Below are 27030 nucleotides of genomic sequence, written 5' to 3'. Positions count from 1 at the left end.
TCTGAGTGATTGTGTGAAACTAGCAGTGTGATTAGTCTAGGTAAGATTTCTCAGAAACATAGGACTCTTTGAATCAACCATAGACGTTACCCAATCCCACCTCGCCAGGGGCTATGGGGATGCAACAAGCATTATTTCTATGTTTGGTTACACAAGGAAATAGTTTTACCTGCAGACAGATGAGGCAAACTTGCAGAGGTCCGTATGTGTTGTTCCCCAAGAGAGGGGAAAATGAAAGAGACAAAGAGCCAGTCATTCTTAACATTCATCCCAGACTAATCCTGGGTAACCTTTGCCCTTAACCATCTGCTACTTGTTCCTCAATGAGCCTGAGGTATTTGAACCACTTGTTGTGCAGCCACCACAGGGCCAATGGAGAACGTCTCCAGTTCATGTAGGTCACGTTTTACAGGTAGTGGGCGGTGAAGGTATTCTGACACTTCCACATGCCCGCTTGTAAAACCTGCACCACAGAGTAGTTCTTTTTTAATGCTAGGGACACGCTGATGCCCTTAACGTCATGAACTCTGGGTTGCCTCGTCTCTGGAGGAGGATCGAGATTCAGGGCCAGGTCAATGACCCTATGAATCCCAGCAGAGATGGTGTTTTTGGTGATCTTCCTCTTAACCTTCTCCGTGCTGACACTCGGGGGAGGGCTGCTGCTGTTCTCTTGAGAGTACCTCAAACTCCTCACAGGTCAAAGTTAACAGTTACATTATGAAGACTCCAAATCCAGAAGGGCCTAAATCTGGGAGTAGCGTAGCCGATAAACTCGGGGACGAAGCCAAACATTACCTCCCCCCATCCCCTTGAATGGGAGACGGCATATGAAAGACTGTGAAATTCACTAACTCTCTTGGCCGAGGCCATTATAATAAGAAAATTCTCTTCAGAGTCAAGATGGTATCTGATGCCTGGTGTAATGATTTGTAGGGGGCACCTGAAGGGACCGAAAGACTGAGGGCAGATAAGCTCGAAACTCTGTATGAGGAGAGAAAATTCCAACGAAGAGGAAATATTGACTACTTTCAGCCTTACTGAGAAGTAGCCTTTCACCGCCGAGACGGAGAGGAGTTTTTCTTCCCGAAGGGAGAGATACCCCTTTCCATGATACCAACCACAGAAGAAAGTCCACTTGGCCTGGTAGACTGAAGCGGAAGACCTTCGAATGTATCCAGACATCCTTTTCACAACCTGTTGCAAAAAGCCTCTCTGAGGAAGGAGATGCTGGATAATCTCTAGGCGTGAAGTCACAGGGATACTACGGCTTTGTGAATGATGTTCACATGTGGTTGTCTGAGTAAATTGTGTTGTCGAGGGAGCTCTCTCGGAACCTTCGTCAGGATATGAAGAAGGTCCAGGAACCATGATATAGCGGAGCTATGAGGGTCATTGACAGGTTCTTAGATGATCTGGTCTTGTTGAGAACCCTTCTCATCAGACAGAACAGGGGAAAGGTGTAAACGTCGAAGTTGTCTCACCATTGCTGGAATGCATTTTTCCAGAAAGCCTGAGGAATGCATTTTTCCAGAAAGCCTGAGGAAGCAGTACAGAGGGAACCTATTGTTCAGGGATGTCGCGAACAGATCCACAGTTGGAGAACCTCACAAAGTCAGGACTGTTGGCTACTAGATGATTCAAAGACCACTCTTAGCCCATCATCCGAGTCACTCTGCTTAGATTGTCTGCAAGCACATTCCTCTAGCCTGGAATGAAGCAGGCTGATAGGAACAATGAGTTGTCTTCTGCCCATCTTAGCATCTCCACTGCTAGATGGCAAAGGTGCTGCCTAAAGGTACTGCCTTGCTTGTTCACCTGAGCCACGACCGTCATGTTGTCAGTCATCAACACCACAGAATGACCCAACAGTAAATGATGGAACTTCTGTATGCCTAGAAAGGTTGCCCTCATATCTACGAGATTTATATGCTGGTACCTTTTGGACTCTAACCAGAGCCTGGAGGCCATGTGGTGTAGTATGTGGGACACCACCTCCTTTTGACGCATCTGAAAAGAGCACCAACTCTGGGGGAAGAACGAGAAGGTCGACCCCTGGGAGGAGATTCTCGTGTGCTACCCACCACCTCAAGTCCTTCAGCTGCTTGGGTACCACGAGGACCAGCATATCCAGGAAGTCCTCGTCTTAAACCCACCTGGATTTGCTGCACTGAAGAGATCGAATCCAGAGGCAGCTGTTCACAACTAGATAAACCAGGGATGACAGGGGACCTAGGAATGGGTCTACCACTTTCCTCAGCCTCTGGATTTTGTAGTGTGATGGGAAGACTTTCTGCAGGCTGGTGCCGATGATCATTTTCAGGTAAACCAATCTTTGAAAGGAAAGCAGGGATGACTTCTCAAGATTTACCACGATCTCCAGATCTTGGCAAAAGACAAGGAGTCTATCTCGGTGTTGAACAGTTGCTATCAAGTCTGCTAGTATCAGCCAGTCATCCAGGTATCTTAGGAGGCAGATGCCAATCCTGTGGGCCCAGGTTAACATGAAGACCTGAGGGGCTGTTGAAAGACCAAAGCACAGCACCTTGAACTGGTATTACCTGTTGTCGTGTAAAATCCTTAGATATTTCCATGAAGTTGGATGGACTGGGATCTGAAAGCATGCGCCCTTGAGATCCAGTGTGCACGAGAAGTCTTGAAGTCTTACCACTTGTCTGACTGTCTTTATGCTGAACGGAGTTTGTAGAACAAACGTGTTCAGAGCTGAGAGGTCAATGACAGGCCCCCACCCTCCAGACGCCTTTTTCACAAGAAAGATTCGACTGAAGAATCCTATGGACACGTCGACGACCTCCTGGAGAACGCCCTTCTCCAAAATAGCCTGGATTTTGACAGCTCCTTTACAGATCCCTTCACATTGGAGCTCAATGGAACTGGATTCTGAGTCAATAAAGGGAGAGATTGAGTGAAAGGGATGCAATACCCTCAATGAATCACAGAGATCGCCAAGGATAGGCCCCGTGCAGCAGCTGTAGCAGTTTGCAGACTACGGACAGACATAACACGCAGACTGCCTAGTGTCCGAATGCCGACCACAATCCACCTTTCCAGTAAACAAAAACATGCCCAGAGAACTGGGCACTGGGCACCACCCCTTGATTTTATACTGGGCAAGGGGACCCAGCTACAACCTTAGAATTCCTCCTCTTTTCTAAAGTTTACCATCCCTCTCTTGGATGTGCTAGGTAATGTATTTTAAATAAAGAAGAACCCAGTGTTTTTTATTTTTTTTATTTTAGTAGGTGTTTCTTAATTTCAAGTAATAATGACATGACGAAATCGGAGAGAATTCTTATTTTTCCTAACGATACACACCTTTAGCTATTTATAGGGAAGATAAGAGGGAAGTAATGTTCGAGCTGGGTCCCTTTGCCCAGTATAAAATCAAGGGGTGGTGCCCAGTGCATCCTTGATTGTTTACCTTTTACCCAGATTTATGATTATTCCACTGTTATACCTTTTTGGGTAGTAAAAATAAGTATACATGGGTAAGAGTGGCAAATGGAAGAGTAGTAGAAAGGGCATTAATGGATTATGTGTTGATAACTAAAAGAATGTTTGGAAGATTGAAAGACGTGCACGTGTTTAGGGGTATGGCTAACGGTATGTCTGATCATTTTTTGGTGGAAGGAAAATTAGTTGTAGCAAAAGAGTGGGGGAATAGAGTGGGTGGATGTAAAAGGGAGCTAGTGAGGGTTGAAGAGCTGATAAAACCGGGGGTAAAAAGTAAATATCAGGAAAGGTTGAAAATGGCATATGACGAGGTGAGAGTAAGAGAAACTGGTAATTTAGAGGAGGAGTGGAAGTTAGCAAAAGAAAATTTTGTTGGGATTGCAAGTGATGTATGTGGCAAGAAGGTTGTTGAAGGCAGCATGAGGAAGGGCAGTGAATGGTGGAATGAAGGAGTGAAGGTAAAAGTGGAAGAGAAAAAGAGGGCTTTTGAAGAATGGCTGCAGAGTAATAGTATAGAGAAGTATGAAAAATATAGAGAGAAAAAGGTGGAAGTAAAGCGCAAGGTACGTGAGGCAAAGAGGGCAGCTGACCTGAGGTGGGGTCAGGGACTGGGTCACTCATATGAAGAGAATAAGAAGTTTTGGAAAGAAGTGAAGAGAGTAAGGAAGGCCGGCGCAAGAATTGAAGAGACAGTGAAAGATGGAAATGGAAGGTTGTTAAAAGGAGAGGAGACAAGGAAAAGGTGGGCGGAATATTTTGAAAGTTTGCTGAATGTTGAGGATAATAGGGAGGCAGATATAATTGCTGTTCCAGGTGTTGAGGTGCCAGTGATGGGAGATGAGAATGAGAGAGAGATTACAATAGAGGAAGTGAGGAGAGCACTAGATGAAACGAGAGTAGGAAAAGCATCTGGTATGGATGGTGTGAAAGCTGAGATGTTGAAGGAAGGGGGTGTGACTGTACTTGAATGGTTGGCGAGATTGTTTAATATGTGTTTTGTGTTGTCAATGGTACCAGTAGATTGGGTCTGTGCATGTATTGTACCACTATATAAGGGTAAGGGAGATGTGCATGAGTGTTGTAATTCAAGAGGTATTAGTTTGTTGAGTGTAGTTGGAAAAGTGTATGGCAGAGTACTGAATAATAAGATTAAGGATAAAACAGAGAATGCAATCTTGGAACTACAGGGTGGTTTTAGAAGAGGTAGGGGTTGTATAAATCAGATTTTTACAGTTAGGCAGATATGCGAGAAATATTTAGCAAAAGGTAAGGAGGTGTATGTTGCGTTTATGGATCTGGAGAAAGCATATGATAGAGTTGATGGGGAAGCAATGTGGAATGTGATGAGGTTATATGGAGTTGGTGGAAGGTTGTTGCAAGCAGTGAAAAGTTTCTACAAAGGTAGTAAAGCATGTGTTAGAATAGGAAATGAAGTGAGCGACTGGTTTCCGGTGAGAGTGGGGCTGAGACAGGGATGTGTGATGTCACCGTGGTTGTTTAACTTGTATGTTGATGGAGTGGTGAGAGAGATGAATGCTCGAGTGCTTGGGCGAGGATTAAAACTGGTAAGCGAGAATGATCATGAATGGGAGGTAAATCAGTTGTTGTTTGCGGATGATACTGTACTGGTAGCAGACACAGTAGAGAAGCTTGACCGACTAGTGACAGAATTTGGAAGGGTGTGTGAGAGAAGGAAGTTGAGAGTTAATGTGGGTAAGAGTAAGGTTATGAGATGTACGAGAAGGGAAGGTGGTGCAAGGTTGAATGTCATGTTGAATGGAGAGTTACTTGAGGAGGTGGATCAGTTTAAGTACTTGGGGTCTGTTGTTGCAGCAAATGGTGGAGTGGAAGCAGATGTACGTCAGAGAGTCAATGAAGGTTGTAAAGTGTTGGGGGCAGTTAAGGGAGTAGTAAAAAATAGAGGGTTGGGCATGAATGTAAATAGAGTTCTATATGAGAAAGTGATTGTACCAACTGTGATGTATGGATCGGAGTTGTGGGGAATGAAAGTGATGGAGAGACAGAAATTGAATGTGTTTGAGATGAAGTGTCTGAGGAGTATGGCTGGTGTATCTCGAGTAGATAGGGTTAGGAACGAAGTGGTGAGGGTGAGAACGGGTGTAAGAAATGAGTTAGCGGCTAGAGTGGATATGAATGTGTTGAGGTGGTTTGGCCATGTTGAGAGAATGGAAAGTGGCTGTCTGCTAAAGAAGGTGATGAATGCCAGAGTTGATGGGAGAAGTACAAGAGGAAGGCCAAGGTTTGGGTGGATGGATGGTGTGAAGAAAGCTCTGGGTGATAGGAGGATAGATGTGAGAGAGGCAAGAGAGCGTGCTAGAAATAGGAATGAATGGCGAGCGATTGTGACGCAGTTCCGGTAGGCCCTGCTGCTTCCTCCGGTGCCTTAGTGACCGCGGAGGTAGCAGCAGTAGGGGACTCAGCAGTATGAAGCTTCATCTGTGGTGGAAAATGTGGGAGGTTGGGCTGTGGCACCCTCGCAGTACCAGCTGAACTCGGCTGAGTCCCTGGTTAGGCTGGAGGAACGTAGAGAGCAGAGGTCCCCTTTTTTGTTTTGTTTCTTGTTGATGTCGGCTACCCCCCAAAATTGGGGGAAGTGCCTTGGTATATGGATGGATGGTGTAGTGAACGTGGGAGTGTGGTCGGCATTCGGACACTAGGCGGTCTGAGTGCTATATCTGGCCACAGTCTGCAAAACCCTGCAACAATGATATGCTGGAGAGTGTGGACACACTGGGGAGCACTGACAGGCTGGAGAGCGCTGGCACGCAGGAGAGTGCTGCTGCGCTGGAGAGAGCTGGCGTGCTGAAGAACACTGGAGAACTGGAGAGCGTTGGCGTGTAGGAGAGTGCTGGCGAGCTGGAGAGCACTGATGTTCTGGTGAGTGCTGTCGTACTGGCAAGCGCTGGCATGCTGGCGAGCTGGCAAACGCTGATGCGCTGGAGAAAGTGGACCCACTGAGGAGTACTGACACGTTGGAGAGTCCTGGCGTGCAAGACAGTTCTGGCGAGCTGGAAAGCGTTGACGTGCAGGACAGTGCTGGCGAGCTGGAGAGCGCTGGCAAGCTGGAGAGTGCTGGGAAGCAGGATAGCACAGGCAAGCTGGAGATCGTTGACGCACAGGAGACAACTAGCAAACAACAGAGCGCTGACATGCTGGTGAGTGCTATCGTGCTGGAGAGAGCTGACTCGCTGGCACGCTGGAGAGCGCTGGTGCACGAGAGTACTGGTGCGCTGGAGAGCACCCGCGAGCAAAAGAGTCCTAGATCAAAGCTGGCAAGTGAGCAGGAGTGTGCTGCCGAGCTGGAGAAAGCAGGCGCTCAGGAGAGTACAGTATTGGCGAGTTAGAGAGCACCAATGCACAGGAGAGCGCTGCAGAACCGGAGAGTGGTAGTGCACCTAAATAACTTTCATAATTAATTAATTAATGGTATTTCAACCGGGAATGTCGTTCTACTAACTAAATAACACATGCCTAATGAACGATAGCGCCCATGGCGCCTCTGGTAACAGGCCTAGCTCCTAATCACAATAAATTACTCTAATTTCAATGTGAAACAGGAGCTAAAATATACACATTGTAAAGAATCAATACTCAACTTTCCAGAGGCGAAAGAAGCTGGAGATTGCATAATAATCCTTGCAGAATCGATCAAAAAAGTTAGATCAACAGGAAACACCACCGTGCAAATTCGCTACAGAATTAGGAATGTCCGCCATCTCGATACTCAATAGTAGTATGGGAAGTAGGGTAACCTTGATAACAGCTTCCCTTCCAAAATTGCTACTCTTCCCCCTCAAAGCGAAAACGCTATTCGGGGTGAAGATCGCATGTGTCGTATCAAGATGTACATCCCTGATATTATGCGATATCCTTGAGAGAAATTTCAAGGAAATTCGCGCCCGGAGTTAGAATTCCGGAGACCTAAAGGTAAATTCTCTGGGAATATCACTAGTACATATGTCCCTTTGGAAGCTGTAAGTTTACTAGTGAACGAAGGTTCTGGAGTGGGAGGTGAGACCTTCCGGACTCACCAGTGGTAGCTTATACACCCCCTCCAAGTGGCGGCGCGAGCCCTAAACCACGCCCCCTTGGGCGGAGTTACCACGGACGAGCGGGTTGACTCGGCAATGGAAGTCACATTTTTGAAGTTGTAATAGAACAAAAAATAACACAGAAGTGGTTGAGCTTACCTTGGTTGTGCAAGTTATGAAGGAATTACTGTGAAGGTGCAAATTGTTGGACACAAAGGTCTTTTTACTAGTAAGTTCAATCTTCTTGTGCTCTCTTGGTTGATATGAATATTGAAAGATTCCAGTTAGTTTGTTTTCTGTGGAATAATAGGGATTGTATGTGTGTTCTTGTATATCACCTACTCTGTTGGATTATGAAGTTGTTAGAATATTCCCTCCTAAGTACATGGTCTCCTCGGCTCACGGGGGAAGGGTTAGAGGGTGACCCAGACCTTGAGTCCGGAAGGTCTCACCTCCCACTCCAGAACCTTTGTTCACAAGTAAACTTACAGTTCTGGAGAGGGAGGTCTCAACCTTCCGGACTCACCAGTGGTAGCTAGGCAGATGCTTCAGGGGGCTTGAAGATGAAGTCCAGCGACCACAGCATCGAAAGCTCCCTGAAAGCCGAGGAGAGCATAGTAAGAGCTGAAGACAGAGTCGCTTCTCCAATTCATTCTGGACATGATTTCTTGTATAGATACTCCATTGTATAGCAGTCTTGATGAAGCTTGACCCCTTATAGAGTGGAAATTCGTTGACTGTTTAGTTGCATTTGGGTCGGCTCTGAAAATGCACTCCCTAAAAAGTTGTCTCATTTTTTGTAGAGACATTATCTTGAAGTGTTCATCTAGCCATATGTGGTCTTTCCTGTCTATGTTTCTTTCCATACAGACTTTGTTTGTGTATTCCAAATGGAAGTTCAATTGTCTGACTGGACATATTTTTGGTCTGTTAGGAAGCTTCCTAAAGCTGATCTCTATTGGCGTGTAGTTGTTCTTTTGGTTTTTGGCCATGAAGGAAGGGTGGTTCCGTAAGACAATGTGTTCTGGGGTGAAGGTGCTCCTGGAAATGCAGAGATTGTTAAATTGATTTGCTCTTAAAGGGCAAGCTAAGGCTACTAGGAACAAGGTTTTCTGTGTCAGTAGTAAGGTAGAGTTATCTCTCGTGGTGTTGAGAAACGAGATTACTTTGTCTAGATCCCAGCCAGGGAACTGGTGAGAATTCCTAGGCTTCCTTCTATTAACTCCCGATATCATTGCTTTGACATATTTGTCTTCTGCAAGACAGTAACCTGGGAAATAACCTGACAAGATAGGACCTAAAGCTGCTCTGTAGCTCTTCAGGGTATTGTAAGACAGTCCCTTGTCTATAAGGTGATTGAAAAATAAAATAACTGCTAGCAGGGGGAATTTGTTGTCTCTTCCATACTCCTTGTGAATGAAACTTTTAAAAATGTTATATAGGTTTTCATACTTGTGCAAGCAGCTGTCCCTCAAGCTGACAGCTATTTTGGAGCAAACCTCAGGAGGAAAGACGTTAGGGAGCTGATCCTTTAAATTTTGAAGGCGATCAAAGTTGATTGGAGCTTTGCTGAGGGTGAGATACAATCCTTGAGAACTATCTGGTAGTCTTCGATCTTCACAGTATATCGTTTGTGCTGCTTCGAGACTGACCTCACTAATGGAATCCATGGTTCTGTCCCCTGCGATATGGTGCAGAAAAGCATGTTATTATTGCATTTTTATAGATTTTAAAAGCTACTTTGTGTAGTAAGAATCCTGGTGGAAAGACATGGAGAGGTGTTGATCCCTTCCAGCTAATCGTAAGTGCATTATTGCTGATGGCTGTTGGTTTGGAAGAGATGAACGACTTAGTATTGAAGCCATTTGAGAACAGATCTATTTCTGAGGTGAAATATAAGTCAGAGCAGATTAAGGAGAATAGACTGTCACTGAAGGAAGTTTCTGTGTGAATGGAACCTAGGTCCCTAGAAAGTGAGTCTGCGATGGTGTTACTCACTCCCCTGATCCATCTGGAATTTATCTGTATGTTGTGATCCTTCATGGTACTAAGTATTTTCCTGACCAGTTCATGAGCTAACTTGTTTCTGATACTACCCTGTTTCCTTAGCCAACAATTAGTAAACTTTGAATCAACATGTATTAAGACTACTGTACTTTGTTGTATAACCTTGTGGTGAAGTGTTCCAAAGAATAGAAGCAAGCTAATAACTCTCTTACATTGATGTGAAGGGAGGATTCTTCATTTGTCCAAGTTCCATTTATTGAGAGCATATTACCCGCTATTACTAATGCACCTCCCCAACCCTGGTTGGAAGCGTCAGTGAAAAGTTCTGCATCTATTTGTGGTTTTGGAATGTTAACCCCTCTGTACATTTGTCTCTGTTCCCAAGGCTTTAAGTATTTTTTGAATGTGTGGGGAATGATTTTGTACCCTGAATTAAAATAACTGTGGTATCTGTGGAGATATTTAAGATGGAATCTTCCCAAGCTTGTATAGGATGCACTGAAATTTAAAGCTCCGATTAACATTTGATAGGAATGCAGGTCAGATTTAACAGAGTTGGAGAAAGCTTTGGCCAATTCGACACACTTCTCTATGTTTTTCCCACAGGGATTCATAGTTTTCTTAATCATATTGTAATGCACTCCTAAAAATTCAATTCTTTGAGTCGGTTCAATTGTAGATTTTTTAAGTGAGATATTCCATCCTAAGTCTGACAAGATCTTAATGACTAGCTGAATGTGATTTTTACATTTTAAATAATCTTTTGCTAATATAAGAATGTCATCAAGATAATTGAATATTAAGATATTATATGAAGTTCTAATATACTTGATCAACGTGTACATTATCTTTGAAAAAATATAAGGTGCTGTCTTTAGTCCAAAGGGTATCACAGTCCATTTGAGCTTCCTTTTACCTAGTTTGAAGGTTAGAAATTTCTGGCTACTTGCATGTAATGGAATGTGCCAATAAGCATCTTTTAAATCTAGTTTGCAGGCCCAAGAGTTTAGATGTAGATAGGGAAATATAGTATTTGCCTTGAGCATAGTAAAAGAAGGTTTTTTAATCATGGTGTTGAGCACCTTCATGTCAAAGATTAGTCGTACTGTTCCATCTGGTTTTAATTTATAAAATATGTGGTTAGAGCAGTAAAAGGAAGTTCTGGGGATCTGCTCTATGACACCTAGTTTTAGCAGTCTGTCACATTCTCTTTCCAATATTTTACGCTTGTTAATTGAATAAAATCTATCTTTACCTGTTCTTTTTAATGATCTCTGGGCTTTTAGTTTATTATTAAATGGAATTCTCACCCCTTCATTGATAATTTTACAAGGAAAAGAGGCATTAGGAAGCTTTCTCCAACTATCAATATTCATTAGTAATGACTTACCTATCCTATTCTCTGGGGGGCTCTGGGAGGAGTTATTCATTGGGTTTGAGGCCAAAGGCAAGGTCTCTTTACTTCTATTCTGATTTATAGCATTTGGCCCAATGTCATGATGGTCTGGTGCAGAGCAAAGCTCGTTATTATCTGGTGCTGAGCAAAGCTCGTTATTATCTGGTGCTGAGCAAAGCTCATTAACAACTGGTGCTGAGCAAAGCTCGTTATTAACTGGTGCTGAGCAAAGCTCATTAACTGGTGCTGAGCAAAGCTCATTAACTGGTGCTGAGCAAAGCTCATTATTAACTGGTGCAGAGTAAACATCGTTATCAACTGGTGCATAAAATACTGGTGCTGAAAAAATTTCTCTTTGAACTGGTGCGGAGCATGGCTCAATTTCTAGGGTCTTTCTTTTCTCTGGCTCCTGAACTATTAGCTTGTCCATTTTGTGACCTCCCCCCCTGTACCCACCTTGCCTATTACCTCTTCTAAGCGGCTGAGACTTGAATCTAAAGTTAGGGTTACCTTTGAGGAAACTGAACCTTCTTCCCTAAAATCTGCCCCCAAAGTTGAATTTCCTACCCCTGAAGTTTGCTGCCCCTCCTCTGAGGAGGGGACCCTTGTGAAAGCAGGCAGCAATGGCTGATTTTTGGTCTTCAGTTAAATTCCAAACTTCTTTAATGACTGCTTTGATTATAAGATCTCTTATCTCTTCCTTGAGGTATCTAGGAAGTGCTCTGCTTCTGAAATTTCTTATCAAATTTTGTATGAGGTCTATGCTCCTTCTTAGGGGACCAATAATAATCTTGGACAAAAAATCAATGTCATTTACTTTGGAGGGGTATACAATGTGTGCCAGTGCTGGATGCCCTTGAAAGGCAGAAATACTCGTTTTAATATTTTTTATGTCATAAAAAAATTTTCTCTTGTAGCTGTCATCAAATACCTTACCTTCAGGCCAGAAATTCAACTTTGGAGTATTAATTAATTTAAAAAAGTCTAAGAACTCCTTATTTTGACTACTAACAAAGAATTTATCACGGTTATCACTATGGCCTTCACTGAAAGTTAATGCTACTAGTGAATTATTCAATTGAATTTTCCCTTCTTTATGAAAAGATGGTTCAGCTTTGAAATTGGTGGAAATATATGAAGGAATGGGTTTATGGAAGGAAAGAAGGTTGAAATCCTCGTAATCACTTTCATCTCCATTATTATAAAAGGAAAAGAGGTCTAAATTTGCACTTTCAGGTAATTCAGGTGATCGTCTTGAGTGCTTAGTAGGAGGGGGAGCCTCATTCTTCTTAGCAGGTGAACCACTTCTGCCAAGATGAATGTTTAATATCAGTGAATTATTTACCATAGATTAATTTAAATGTTTGTTCAACAGGTATAGTAAATATGTATAGCAGCGGACCTAGAAGGCTGAAGTCAGGCAATGGGGTTCACGACTCAAATAGCCCTCTTAGGTTAATTCAGTGCCATATTTAAGAGAATGATAAGTTTATATGTTATTATTAATAATCTAGACCTGCCTCATATGTAACCCTTATCAGATCGCCCCCCAGGGCCTAGGCTAGTGTCGATAGGTTTAAAGCGAGAAATGTAAACTCAAACTTACCTGTGGTGTAGCCTACTGCCTATTAAGCTGCGTGCTTTGATGTGTCAGGCAAGCAATTAGTTTTGTATACCTAATTATAATTTTGTTATATAAATAAATTGGAGTATTTAGTTTGTTTACTCCAATTATTCGAGTTGTAATCATGCACATGCTTTGCTTAAGCTACTTACGCTGTGTTCGGAAATGCCTGCTCTAAGCATTCAAATCATAACAAACTTACGTATGGGGGCCGCCATTTGCATTTGTGACGTCATTAGTCTAAATAAGCTGCTTTCCATATGACGTTTTTGTTGTAAACAGAATTTAAAACCTTACCTTTTCTGAATGATTTTCATGAGTGTTTGATTCTGTTGGAGTAACATATTTACGATATCAGAATTAGAAGGCGTATCACTTCCTGCAGTTGATTGTGTTCGTTTTTCGTTACTGATTTCGTTCTCCTCTTCGCTAAGCCGATGCACCTCCACGGAAGTAAGAATTTGCCTAGCCATAATTAAGCCGAGGGCTGAGATATTACTCTGGTTGCTGAGTGCAGAATAATGAAAACCGGCAAATATATGTTGGGAGCAGCGGGAGGGAAAAGAGGAGAACGTTCTATGCCGAAGTCAACTTCAGAAATGTGACTTCCATTGCCAAGTCAACCCGCTCGTCCCTGGTAACTCCGCCCAAGGGAGCGTGGTTTAGGGCTCGCGCCGCCGCTTGGGGGGGGGGGGGGGGTTTCCGGGTGGGGGTGGGGGGTGGGGGTGTATAAGCTACCACTGGTGAGTCCGGAAGGTTGAGACCTCCCTCTCCAGAAATAGTATTCCTTGTGACCCTCCTCTTGACCTTCCCCGTGCTGACAAAAAGTGCTCGTACACGGGACCGAGCTTTTGCTGTTCTTTTTAATTAACACCTCGGACTCCTTACTGGACATAGTAACAGTTGGTCTGGATCTTCGGTTACAGAACGAAGACTCTCTATCTGAAATGGGGCGAACCTGGAGTCCGGCATACCCAGATTTTGAGTCTTAGCTACAAACTCAGGGATGTTGTTGAGGATTACTTCCACCCATCTCCTAGAGTGGGAGACATCAGCAGATAGACCATTAAGTTCGCTGACTCTCTTGGCCAAAGCCAGAGCGAGCAGGAACACCGTCTTCCACGTGAGGTGGCGATCTGAGGCCTGGCGTAGTGGTTCATAGGGGAAGCCCTTCAGAGACCTGGGGACCCGAACCACGTTTCAAGGGGGAGGTCTTAGCTCTGCCTGGGGACAAGTAAGCTCGTAACTGCATATGAGCAAAGAAAGTTCCAACGAGGAGGAAATATCGACTCCTTTCAGTCTAAAGGTGAGACTCAACGCTGAGCGGTAGCCTTTGACTGCCGAGACTGAGAGGAGCATTTCTTCCCGAAGGTATACAAGAAACTCCACTATGGTTGGAACAGAGGCATCGAGGGGAGTGATACCCCTTCCACGACACCAACCACAGAAAACTGACCACTTCACCTGGTAGACTGCCTCTGTGGATCTCCTGAGGTGTCCAGCTATTCTTTTCCCAACCGGTTGTGAAAAGCCTCTCTGTGTGAGGAGGTGCTGGATAGTCTCCAGGCGTGAAGTCGAAGCGAGGCTATGGCTTTGTGGAAGATGTTGGCATGGGGTTGTTTGAGGAGGTTGTGCTGTGGAGGAAGCTCCCTCGGGATCTCCGTGAGGAGATGCAGAAGGTGATGCCATAGCGGAGCTATGAGGGTCATTTGCATGTTGTTGCTTGCTCGTACCTGGTTGAGGACTTTTCTCATCAGACAGAACAGGAGAAACGCGTAAGCGTCCAGGTTTATCCACCGTTGTTGGAGAGCATCTTGCCAAAGAGCTTGGGGATCTGGGACTAGGGAGCAGTACAACAGGAGCCTGAAATTCAGGGCCGTTGCGAACAGATTCACAGTCGGGGAACCCCACAAAGTCAGGACTTTGTTGGCTATCAGAGGATTCAAAGACCACTCGGTGCCAACTATCTGAGTCGCTCTGCTCAGCTTGTCTGCTAGCACATAACACTTGCCCGGAATGAAGCGAGCTGATAGAGACACTGAGTTGTCCCTCTGCCCTTCTGAATATCTCTACTGCAAGATAGCACAGCTGCTGCGAAAAGGTACCGCCCTGTTTACTTAGATAAGCTACTACCTAGAGGATTGTCTATTCATATCTGTTGTACATGTTATAATTATTATATGATCTTATTACATTATGTGCATTATAGGATCCTATTTCATTTATGTGTATTGCGTCGTCTATACATTGGCGCTCATTTGTGAGAATGTAAGCAAATGGTGTTTCAGTTTGGCTGCTCATTTACTCGCTGCGTATATCCATCCATATACCAAAGGCACTTCCCCCAATTTTGGGGGGTAGCCGACATCAACAAGAAACAAAACAAAAAAGGGGACCTCTACTCTCTATGTTCCTCCAGCCTAACCAGGGACTCAGCCGAGTTCAGCTGGTACTGCTAGGGTGCCACAGCCCAACCTCCCACATTTCCACCACAGATGAAGCTTCATACTGCCGAGTCCCCTACTGCTGCTACCTCCGCGGTCATCTAAGGCACCGGAGGAAGCAGCAGGGCCTACCGGAACTGCGTCACAATCGCTCGCCATTCATTCCTATTTCTAGCACGCTCTCTTCCCTCTCTCACATCTATCCTCCTATCACCCAGAGCTTTCTTCACACTATCCATCCACCCAAACCTTGGCCTTCCTCTTGTACTTCTCCCATCAACTCTTGCATTCATCACCTTCTTTAGCAGACAGCCATTTTCCATTCTCTCAACATGGCCAAACCACCTCAACACATTCATATCCACTCTAGCCGCTAACTCATTTCTTACACCCGTTCTCACCCTCACCACCTCGTTCCTGACCCTATCTACTAGAGATACACCAGCCATACTCCTCAGACACTTCATCTCAAACACATTCAATTTCTGTCTCTCCATCACTTTCATTCCCCACAACTCCGATCCATACATCACAGTTGGTACAATCACTTTCTCATATAGAACTCTCTTTACATTCATGCCCAACCCTCTATTTTTCACTACTCCCTTAACTGCCCCCAACACTTTGCAACCTTCATTCACTCTCTGACGTACATCTGCTAACACTCCACCATTTGCTGCAACAACAGACCCCAAGTACTTAAACTGATCCACCTCCTCAAGTAACTCTCCATTCAACATGACATTCAACCTTGCACCACCTTCCCTTCTCGTACATCTCATAACCTTACTCTTACCCACATTAACTCTCAACTTCCTTCTCTCACACACCCTTCCAAATTCTGTCACTAGTCGGTCAAGCTTCTCTTCTGTGTCTGCTACCAGTACAGTATCATCCGCAAACAACAACTGATTTACCTCCCATTCATGATCATTCTCGTCTAACAGTTTTAATCCTCGTCCAAGCACTCAAGCATTCACCTCTCTCACCACTCCATCAACATACAAGTTAAACAACCACGGTGATATCACACATCCCTGTCTCAGCCCCACTCTCACCGGAAACCAATCGCTCACTTCATTTCCTATTCTAACACATGCTTTACTACCTTTGTAAAAACTTTTCACTGCTTGCAACAACCTTCCACCAACTCCATATAACCTCATCACATTCCACATTGCTTCCCTATCAACTCTATCATATGCTTTCTCCAGATCCATAAACGCAACATACACCTCCTTACCTTTTGCTAAATATTTCTCGCATATCTGCCTAACTGTAAAAATCTGATTCATACAACCCCTACCTCTTCTAAAACCCCCTTGTACTTCCCAGATTGCATTCTCTGTTTTATCCTTAATCCTATTAATCAGTACTCTACCATACACTTTTCCAACTACACTCAACAAACTAATACCTCTTGAATTACAACACTCATGCACATCTCCCTTACCCTTATATAGTGGTACAATACATGCACAGACCCAATCTACTGGTACCATTGACAACACAAAACACACATTAAACAATCTCACCAACCATTCAATTACAGTCACACCCCCTTCCTTCAACATCTCAGCTTTCACACCATCCATACCAGATGCTTTTCCTACTCTCGTTTCATCTAGTGCTCTCCTCACTTCCTCTATTGTAATCTCTCTCTCATTCTCATCTCCCATCACTGGCACCTCAACACCTGGAACAGCAATAATCTCTGCCTCCCTATCATCCTCAACATTCAGCAAACTTTCAAAATATTCCGCCCACCTTTTCCTTGCCTCCTCTCCTTTTAACAACCTTCCATTTCCATCTTTCACTGTTTCTTCAATTCTTGTGCCGGCCTTTCTTACTCTCTTCACTTCTTTCCAAAACTTCTTCTTATTCTCTTCATATGAGTGACCCAGTCCCTGACCCCACCTCAGGTCAGCTGCCCTCTTTGCCTCACGTACCTTGCGCTTTACTTCCACCTTTTTCTCTCTATATTTTTCATACTTCTCTATACTATTACTCTGCAGCCATTCTTCAAAAGCCCTCTTTTTCTCTTCCACTTTTACCTTCACTCCTTCATTCCACCATTCACTGCCCTTCCTCATGCTGCCTCCAACAACCTTCTTGCCACATACATCACTTGCAATCCCAACAAAATTTTCTTTTGCTAACTTCCACTCCTCCTCTACATTTGTCTAGACTTTAGCTAAACTTTATTATCTATTATATGCTAGCAGCAAATGGTTCATTAGCTAGCTGTGTATATTGTGAATTCATTAACTGACTCATATATGCTATTAGGTGTCAGTGTAATTTCATATTGAATTTATTTTGACTGCCGATGCAAATGCCATTTTATTTCTCATCGTGCTATCTTTCATTGCAAATATTATCATTGTCATGTGATGCCTTCCAAGTGATAATAAACATTTCATGAACAAAAAGTGAATCTTATTTATGATAATATCAGTGATCTTGCTACATTACAATACCTGCTGTACAATGCTCCATCGACAATTGCAATTATGTGACCCCCGACCTGTCTGACGCCATTGTTGCTGCCCTACTGACCGCCCATTGCATAAAATACACAGCTGCTGCTCGACCAGGTGTTGCAGCGCAACATGCACAAGTGGAAAAAGTTAAGAGGCCTACCATCACTGCCGCAGGAACCACTGAGGAGTGGTCATATTTTTTAATAAGGAGGGATGAATATGTAAATGCCACAGCCATTAACGGGCAAGAAGCTGTTGTTCAGCTGGTAGAGTGTTGTGAAGATCAATTGCGTAAAGATGTGACTAGAGCTGCTGGAGGCAGCCTCCTCTCGAAACCTATTGCCGAAGTCATTGCTGCCATTCAAGCCCTAGCCGTGCGTGAAGAAAATGTAATGGTGGCACGGGTCACACTCCATAATATGAGGCAAGACAGAGACGAACCCATCCGAGCATTTGGAGCCAAATTAAGGGGGCAAGCTGGTATATGTAAATTCCTCCTAGACTGCCCTTCCTGCGATAGTGAAGTGAATTATACAGAGCCAATTATTCAGGATATCCTTATCAGAGGCATTGAAGACCAGGAGATACAACTCGACCTGTTGGGTAACAGAAATCAAAACATGACACTAGAAGAAGTTTTTAGATTTGTAGAGAGAAAAGAAGCCGGTAAACGCTCAGCGTCTTTATTCACGGAATCCCCAAGCACCGATGCCTCAAGTTCGTACAAAAAAAATTTAACCGAACCAGGATTGTGAAGCATGACTTAAATAAACCTGCTTCTGATGTGAGTTGCTCTTATTGTGGTAAAACAGGGCATGGCAAAAAGGCCCTTGCAAGTTTCAGAAAATCAGAATGCCCTACATTTGATAAAACATGCCTTTCTTTCAATAAATTACACCATTTTGCTTCAGTTTGCAGGAAGAAATCACCTCAAGCAAGTGGAATACAATCACATGCTGCAATCCAACCTGAAGATAATGCTGTGTTTAATGAACTTTGTTCTGTCACCACATATCATAACAACTCGTCCATTACACTTGATCACTATCAGTATGACGCTATGTCAAAATCATGGATTAAAAGGCCCTCTGGGCCCCAACCATTCATTAACCTCAAAATATCAACTTCCACAGAAGACTATTCCCACTTCGGCTTCAAACTTCACGCCCCACCGAAAGCAGCAGAGGCTCGAGTAATGGCAGACACAGGATGTCAGAGTTGTCTGGCAGGTATCCATGCTCTGAATAAACTTCACATCAAGCATTCTGATCTGATTCCAGTTAATATCTCCATGAAAGCTGCCAACAGTAAAGGCATAAATATTCTAGGAGCCGTTATTCTTCGCTTTACAGGTACCAACAACAGGGGTAAATTGGTTGAAACCAGACAAATCACCTATGTCACCGACAACTCTGACAAGATTTACTTGAGCAAAGAGGGCTGCATCGCCTTAGGTATAATCTCTTCCACCTTCCCCTGCATTGGCGAAGCGACACAGGAAACATCATCGACTAATATTCAGACAGAGGAATGCTCGTGCCCCCAGAGACAACTCACCCAACTGACATTTGTCGCTAAACAGATAAGCCGTTAAATTTTTAATTTATGTTTTAGGATATATCCTTAAATGGTTTCAACACACTTAAGTGGATTTTTTCTCAAGTGATTTTGATTAAACAAGAATTATTTCATAAAAACACTCATAATTTCAGTAAGGGAGAAGGCACTTTACCAGAAATGTTCACTCTGTTTGCCTCAACTTTCCCAACTCAATGATATTTTGCTATGATATAGAAATAGTTAAAGATGTGAACAAAGGAATGGAAGATATAAGCAAAGACCCTGTAATGGAAAGGACGAACTTAACTGGTTCCAAGAATCCCACCCTACAAAACATAAACTCTACTTACCACTCTCCTTTCTGATTAAGAAATCCGTTTCCCGGTGTGGGGGCATGCCTGAACACCACCAACTGTGGCTTGTGGGACGATTCGCATTCAAATCTGAAAAACATATCTTGTTAGAAAGAGTCTCAAGGCTTTCTATTAATTATGTAATTTTGGGTACTCACTAGCTGTACATCAGCTCCACTCAATTTTCCATTGCTAGAGTCTAGTCTCATTTGAATAGACCTTAGGTTGTGTTATTTGATGGTAGCATGATCATTACCCTAAATTTTCAGAATACGCTCTCTCAACGTAAATTTCTAATTTCCTATGTTATTTATCCTATAAAAAACTAATTTCAAAATACGGTATGGGATATGTGTAGTGATAATAAGGAAGAGAAGCAATAATTCACGCAAAGTAGACTCTAATGATGAACTAAATTTGCTCATTTCCCTTTACAGTATACCCTTATCTATATACTAGGCACTACAATTTAAGCTTGCTCTCTCAATATTTCAGTTCTACATTGTACATCAGTATAGTTTACAGTAAACGTCCTGAATATTTAGCTTTTCCTAATGCAGATACAGACACCACAAAAAGGCAAATCACCATCTGCAACTTCTTATCCTGAATAAAGGATAATAAATGTAATGAGCCACCAGTTGCCCAAGCGCACAAGTGGCTTATTAAAGGATAAAGCAAAGGGGACGAATCATCACACCCCCACCCCCATTTCAATAAGGACCCAGCGACCTAGGTTAGAGTAGACATTATTAACGAGTTCTTGTGACTCTTCAGATTATTTCTTTGAATATGATCACTGCCTCGGTAGCATTGCTTTTGTTTTCTATCTTAATAGATCTGATGATTTTCTTTTCAACATTACTGCATTCTGCCAATATGAAGGCAAAATTCATCCTTCATCATCATGGATATGGTAGATCCAATGCGGGTCAAAATTGGGCATAATGCAATTTACAAAATGAGTACACAAAGAAGGTAAAGTACGGTTTACAGCGTCACATTTTGAGAAGTATTGTCTCTCATCTTCAGGCTGGAGTGTTTGAAATGGTGCTGGTAACCCTGCTTCCAAAGTACCCATTCCTATAAACCTGCTTACCATAACACAAGTCGTAACCGCGTGTTTGCTTCCCAACAACCCATCCCTATAACCACTCTTACCCTAAGAAAAGTCAAAACCCTGTGTTTCCTTCCCATGCACCCATCCCTAAAACCCCACTTGGAGCCTTTGTATATCAGCGGTCAGTTCCTCCAGCGAGCATAAAATATGGACATCAACTAACCTAACCTTCAAGATGTGTCCTTACCTACTTAACTAAAGGGGTTGGTAAGGGACCCCTGCGACCCCCTTACACTGCTGTATTCTTAGTTAGCCGTCGTCATACATACAGATGACCGCTATCATACATACAACCCCCTCCTCCCAGCTTATCCTAAGGCAAGTCATACCCAAGAGTTTGGAGGACATATTTGGTTACAACTTTATAATATTCTTGTTTGGACACATGAAACTCTCTGACATGTACAAGGTTATGTGTATATGAGCTGTCTTACTATGTAAATAAGTATACAATACAGTACAAGTGTGGCGGAAATTCTGTTAATAATTAAATAATTAACACCTTTTAGGGGCCAAAGGTTAAAATGATCGTAAGCGGGACAAGATCTTGGGGACTGGGATTCGAGTATAAATCAACGAATTTAAGTCTACAATCTTTACATATATCATAAATTACTTTTATAAAGTATTACAAATATTGAAATTACTCTTACCTATTCATTTCCCATCTAAATAAAGCACTGTACTAAGGGACTTCTTTTTAACACTTGCCGAAGATTGATGGTTTGTTTACGTTTATCCAATACCCGGAAGAAAAGTAAAAAGGTTCCAACTTTTAAATTTATTTTGCGTTTTTTAAATACATATTTATGCTTTATTTGAGTTTTAATACTTGTTTAAAGATTTATATATAAGTTTTAGTTGTATTTTAATTCATTTCATGTCTCTCTATGGGAAAATACAATACAGAATATGAAATGTTAATACACATGCTGGCATTATTTAGGCCAACCGAACAAAGACAATTATTTACTTTAATACTATGTATATTATAATTTATTACAATAATTACTTTATTATAATATTTTATTTAATATATGCTACATAATATTATTCATATATACGGAACATTATAATTTTTCATTTTTGGCAGGCATAATTTCATTGCTTAACTTAGTTAAATCTCCATACATATGGTAGAACAATATATAATCAACCAAATCATCATTATTTTGATTAAATATGCATTATATATTATGTAAAAATTACCAATTTTACATTAAAACGCAATGGGAAACATTTATGTTGATACGTAGGCCTATGTATAATCATAACACATTCGTAGAGTATGCATTAAAATATGTGCTGTCCTTCATGCATTATTATGTCTAAAATATTTAAAACAGGTTCCATACATAAGTCACCATATTGCTATTTCCATTGTTGTCCAAAAACAAAACGAATCATGACCCTTCTTCTCTCTTCTAAATCATCTCGTTTACTTCACTATCAAGGCTCATATATTCAGTTCTTAATTAGGTAAAAAAAAATGACTGTTTTCCTTTAATGATTCAAAGTCAAGTTTTGCTTTTCTTTTCTTTATCAGTTTTTGTTTCACAAATCAACCATTTCTTTCGTTTTGCTCCACTTCACTGTCTGGTTGTGATGTTGGTAAATTCCCTAAGGATTTCAACTTATTTTACAATGGATATTCGAATCTATTTCTACTTCACCAGGAAACATTAAGACCACAAATCTGTTTCAGCAAGCTATAACAATCCTTTCTACTAGTGTTAGCTTAGTTTTTCAGTGTCATATCTGGGAATGTGTGAGTTAGGTTTGCATTACTTTTCCTGGTCTTCAACTCGGTGTCTCAAGTGTCGAGACCAAAGTTTGTTGTCCCTTCGTATATCAGGTCTCTGTCTTCATATGTCATCAAAGTAGTGACTTTTTACATTATCTATTAATTGCTAAATGGTCAATTTCGTAGATTTTTTTCCCACAAAGATGTCCAAGCATCCACTGGTATATATGTTCCCCATCATCAGTTCATTAGAAAAAAAACCTACTTCCCGAAATGGAGTGCCATACTCTCTCCCAGGATGTAGAAACCACTTTCCTCTAAGACTTTTTTTTCCCGAATCCAGTCAATCTGGTTTCAGTGATTACACACATCCAGTTTATATTCTAAAAGAACTGAAAAAGGCGTCTCTAATTTGCCATCCTACTTCAATGTTCTTAAGCTTTCCTCTGGAATTATCAATTTATCTTAATTATTTATTAGATACCTCACACCCTTCTCCCACTTTAAAGCTCTGCACGGGAATAAGGGACATTTCTACCATCTGAGAGTTCACTAAAGGCCACAGATCTTTCTCCTAACTCTGCCTCTCCCTTGCTGAAGGTCTCAGTTATATGCTTTTACGAGTAAAGAGCGAATTAAGAGTTTGTATAATAATATACATGCACATAATATTTAGGTATATATGTTACGCTACTGGTAACAAAGCCGAATCCGTTTAAAAAGACTGCTTTATAGGATTTAGTATATAAGAGAAAAACTAAAGGAAAACTTACTTAGTTTATATTTGAATATAAATACTTTATATAAATCAATGTTTAGCTTTTTAAAACTCCCAAATCTCCACATTAAACTTAAAACTGAAAAAGCGATTCTAGTAGAATAAAGTAAGGACTTAAACCAATTCCTGGGGGGAGAATATTACGAAAATAATAATTGAAATTAATCATTTATAGACTAGTGAATCTGATTTAACAAATTAAAACTTTCAAAGATTAAACTAACAGAAAGAATAACTTCATTAGAGTACATATTGGGGAACACAGAAATATAAAGATATACTTCATTTCATAATGTGTCCCTCCCTTTAAGAGGAAACAGAACATTGTAGATGCTAGTAACAAGCTTAAAGGTTTAGTATACAGAAGCTAAAGTCAGCATCTAGAAAGCATGACAGCAATGAAGTTTAATCTTTCCTTTGATATGCAATATCCCAATGCTATACTGCTGCAGGACCAAGGCCCATAAGTTAACCTCTAAGTTTTTTTGTTTTACTACAAAACACAAAGGATTACGGTCAGAAAAAACTAAAGGAGATCGATTATCAATTTTATTTACAAGAGACAAATATGACATACTAATCAATTTTTTCAAGAACGTGAAGGAGAGCCCAAGCCGCCTCTTCCACTGTAATCTAGGAACTGAGGCTTCAGTTTACTTTCATAAGAAATCTGGGGTAGCAAATCACAGTCACCAGTCTGCATCGAAGCTGCTCCTACAGCCACATCACTAACTTCTACTTTGAGATAAACAGCTTGTCGGATTCAGATAGCCTTCAACACAGAAGACTATTTCAATATCTGCAAATGCAAGTTGACAACCTTCTGCCCACTTTAGTCAATCTTAGGACTGGCGAGATTAATCATTGGTACAGCAACTTGGCTGAAAAGTTGACAGAACCTCTATAAAATATAGCCACAATAGAGGGTTGTGGGTAGGCAATTCTTTGATACATGTAACCATCATACTGGGGGCAATCATTCTGCTCCCAACATCCATGACCCAAGTTGAGACTAATTCCAATGGTAGTTTTCTGCCAGGTCTTTAAGGTGAAGAAACAGGTATCACGATCTTTTAATGTACTTTCCAAGTGTTGTCGTAGATCTGTGTCATCAATGGCAACATTTCTTATCTGAAACAGAATATTACAGGTTTAAACGTTTTAACAGCATTTGTCATTTTCAAAGGGAAGAATAGTGTTGAAATTTAACTAAAGATATGATACAGGCAGAGGCCTTCTTAGCATTTTCTGTCAAGGGTACTTGGTATTTTAATAAAACTTAAGAATTTGGCATTTGCAACAGCAATAATTAACATTCTTATCAAAGGATTAGTGTCTTAAGGGAGGCAGAGTTTGACTTCCGATAAACTTTCGAGATTTAAGACTAACCTGGTTTTTTGGTAAAAGATGCAGGGTGAGGCTCACGAGTTTGTCACTGTTCTGCCAACCCATTCTGGATAAGAAACTACTTCCCGTTCCATAGCTTCCTGCTTGTAAGGAGGTAATCTGGATCTCCAACAGACTGGATTAGTCGCAGGTGTCAATACCACATGTGAAGCAACAGCTGATGGTAGAGGTACATCTGGAAAAAATAATAATATCAGCCAAGCCTTTTCAAGCTAGGAATTTTATGCATGAAATGTCCTGCAAGATTATAGTGCTAGATATACAAAGTTGACCTCCTATGGTAGGAAGAGTTTATCACCTGTAATCATAGTAGCCATGTTTAACTATCTGAATTTTCACAATCTATTCCATAGAATTTCTAGCGATGCACTTCAACTATCCTATGGTTCTTAAGTCTACCAGGTGTGTAATATAATAATGACTTTCCATTAAGGTTTAACGAGATATCTCGTAAAAATTGCTCAAACACTAAATTCTCTTTACTTTTCAAATGTGTCAGCCCGAGCTGATTTGACCTACATCAAAATACTAAGGTATGAACATGTTCTACACAATTTCGTCCTTACAAATTTCCGAATATTACTTCTATAGAATTCAGTGGTTAGCTTGTACGCCTTACAAGCTAACCTCACATTCATAATCGCAGCATCGTTGAAAACTTAAAAAACTGAATAAGTAGTTCGCCCCTTACACTTCAAAACATTGAACTAAAGGGATCACTATTCTCTGTTGCACTACAAAATAAATACAAATAAATTCACCACAACTCATGTACACTAAAACAAAACAATTGAATAAAATACAAAATCAACTCTTGCTGGAGCAACTTACGAAATACTGGAGATACTTAAAAAGTAATACTTAATAGTTACACAGCGTCAGTTAATCTGACCTTAAAACAAATTCCAGCTTCCAAAGAAGACTAAACTTCACCCCAACAAGGAGAACTAAATACAAACAAAATCACAGTTCAAACAAGGATTACAGAGTAAATGCTATGGAAGTACAATTAAGGGGGAACTTCACGAAAAAGACAAAATAAATATTACTTGACATTATTAAAGCTAGCATAACATTATGTATACAATACACACACACACACACACACACACACACACACACACACACACACACACATATATATATATATATATATATATATATATATATATATATATATATATATATATATATATATATATATATATACTTATATATATATCAAACATTTGTTAATATATTTCATAACTGAATTGTGAAGGTTAAGGATTTCACCTTCCCAATTTGCATGTCAAAATTCTTCAAGATAAAGGAATGAAGTCTATCGTCATAATGACGGCCTACATTTATCTGAATATATTTGATATTAATGATAATAATAATAATAATAATAATAATAATAATAATAATAATAATAATATAGATAGCACCAGTAATAATAATAATAATAATAATAATAATAATAATAATAATAATATAGATAGCACCAGTAGTAATAATAATAATAATAATAATAATAATAATAATAATAATAATAATAATAATAATATAGATAGCACCAGTAGTAGTAGTAATAATAATAATAATAATAATAATAATAATAATAATAATAATAATAATAATAATATAGATAGCACCAATAATAATAATAATAATAATAATAATAATAATAATAATAATAATAATAATAATAATATAGATAGCACCAGTAGTAGTAGTAATAATAATAATAATAATAATAATAATAATAATATAGATAGCACCGGTAGTAATAATAATAATAATAATAATAATAATAATAATAATAATAATAATAATAATAATATAGATAGCACCAGTAGTAGTAATAATAATAATAATAATAATAATAATAATAATAATAATATAGATAGCACCAGTAGTAATAATAATAATAATAATAATAATAATAATAATAATAATAATAATAATATAGATAGCACCAGTAATAATAATAATAATAATAATAATAATAATAATAATAATATAGATAGCACCAGTAATAATAATAATAATAATAATAATAATAATAATAATAATAATAATAATAATAATGATAATAATATAGATAGCACCAATAAAAAAAATAATAATAATATAGATAGCACCAGTAGTAATAATAATAATAATAATAATAATGATAATAATAATAATAATAATAATAATAATAATAATAATATAGATAGCACCAGTAATAATAATAATAATAATAATAATAATGATAATAATAATAATAATAATAATAATAATAATATAGATAGCACCAGTAGTAATAATAATAATAATAGTAATAATAATAATAATATAGATAGCACCAGTAGTAATAATAATAATAATGATAATAATAATAATAATAATAATAATAATAATAATAATAATAATAATAATAATAATAATAATAATAATAATATAGATAGCACCAGTAGTAGTAATAATAATAATAATAATAATAATAATAATAATAATAATAATAATAATAACAATAATAATATAGATAGCACCAGTAATAATAATAATAATAATAATAATAATAATAATAATAATATAGATAGCACCAGTAGTAGTAATAATAA

General features: G+C 40.0%; 1 protein-coding gene and 1 long non-coding RNA gene across 2 annotated transcripts in view; both read right to left on the bottom strand.

Moving 5' to 3' along the window:
* LOC137624051 (uncharacterized) overlaps positions 1 to 21245 on the bottom strand; it is a 47602-nt gene extending 26357 nt beyond the window's left edge. The window contains exons 1-2 of the long non-coding RNA XR_011040691.1: positions 21164 to 21245; positions 19388 to 19480 (exon numbers count right to left, since the gene is read on the bottom strand). This is a non-coding gene — a long non-coding RNA (uncharacterized lncRNA). The remainder of the gene's footprint in view (positions 1 to 19387; positions 19481 to 21163) is intronic.
* Positions 21246 to 23886: 2641 nt separating this feature from the next.
* Positions 23887 to 25332, bottom strand: LOC137616723 (uncharacterized). Its single transcript, XM_068346729.1, has 3 exons — positions 25271 to 25332; positions 24422 to 24614; positions 23887 to 24163 (listed from the first exon to the last, which is right to left on the bottom strand). The coding sequence occupies exons 2-3, from the start codon at positions 24482 to 24484 to the stop codon at positions 23894 to 23896; spliced, it is 333 nt and encodes a 110-aa protein (XP_068202830.1). The 5' UTR covers positions 24485 to 24614; positions 25271 to 25332; the 3' UTR covers positions 23887 to 23893.
* Positions 25333 to 27030: the final 1698 nt, after the last annotated feature.

Source organism: Palaemon carinicauda, chromosome 2, assembly GCF_036898095.1.
Source record: "Palaemon carinicauda isolate YSFRI2023 chromosome 2, ASM3689809v2, whole genome shotgun sequence".
NCBI lineage: Eukaryota > Metazoa > Arthropoda > Malacostraca > Decapoda > Palaemonidae > Palaemon > Palaemon carinicauda.
Note: the sequence above shows the minus strand (reverse complement) of the source record. Positions and strands in the feature narration are given on the sequence as shown.

Excerpts from the sequence above, each read along its gene's own strand:
- LOC137616723 (XM_068346729.1), bottom strand. The coding sequence starts at position 24,484 with ATGGGTTGGCAGAACAGTGACAAACTCGTGAGCCTCACCCTGCATCTT. Across the intron at positions 24,164-24,421 it reads ATCTTTTACCAAAAAACCAG|ATAAGAAATGTTGCCATTGA; the intron begins GTTAGTCTTAAA and ends ATTCTGTTTCAG.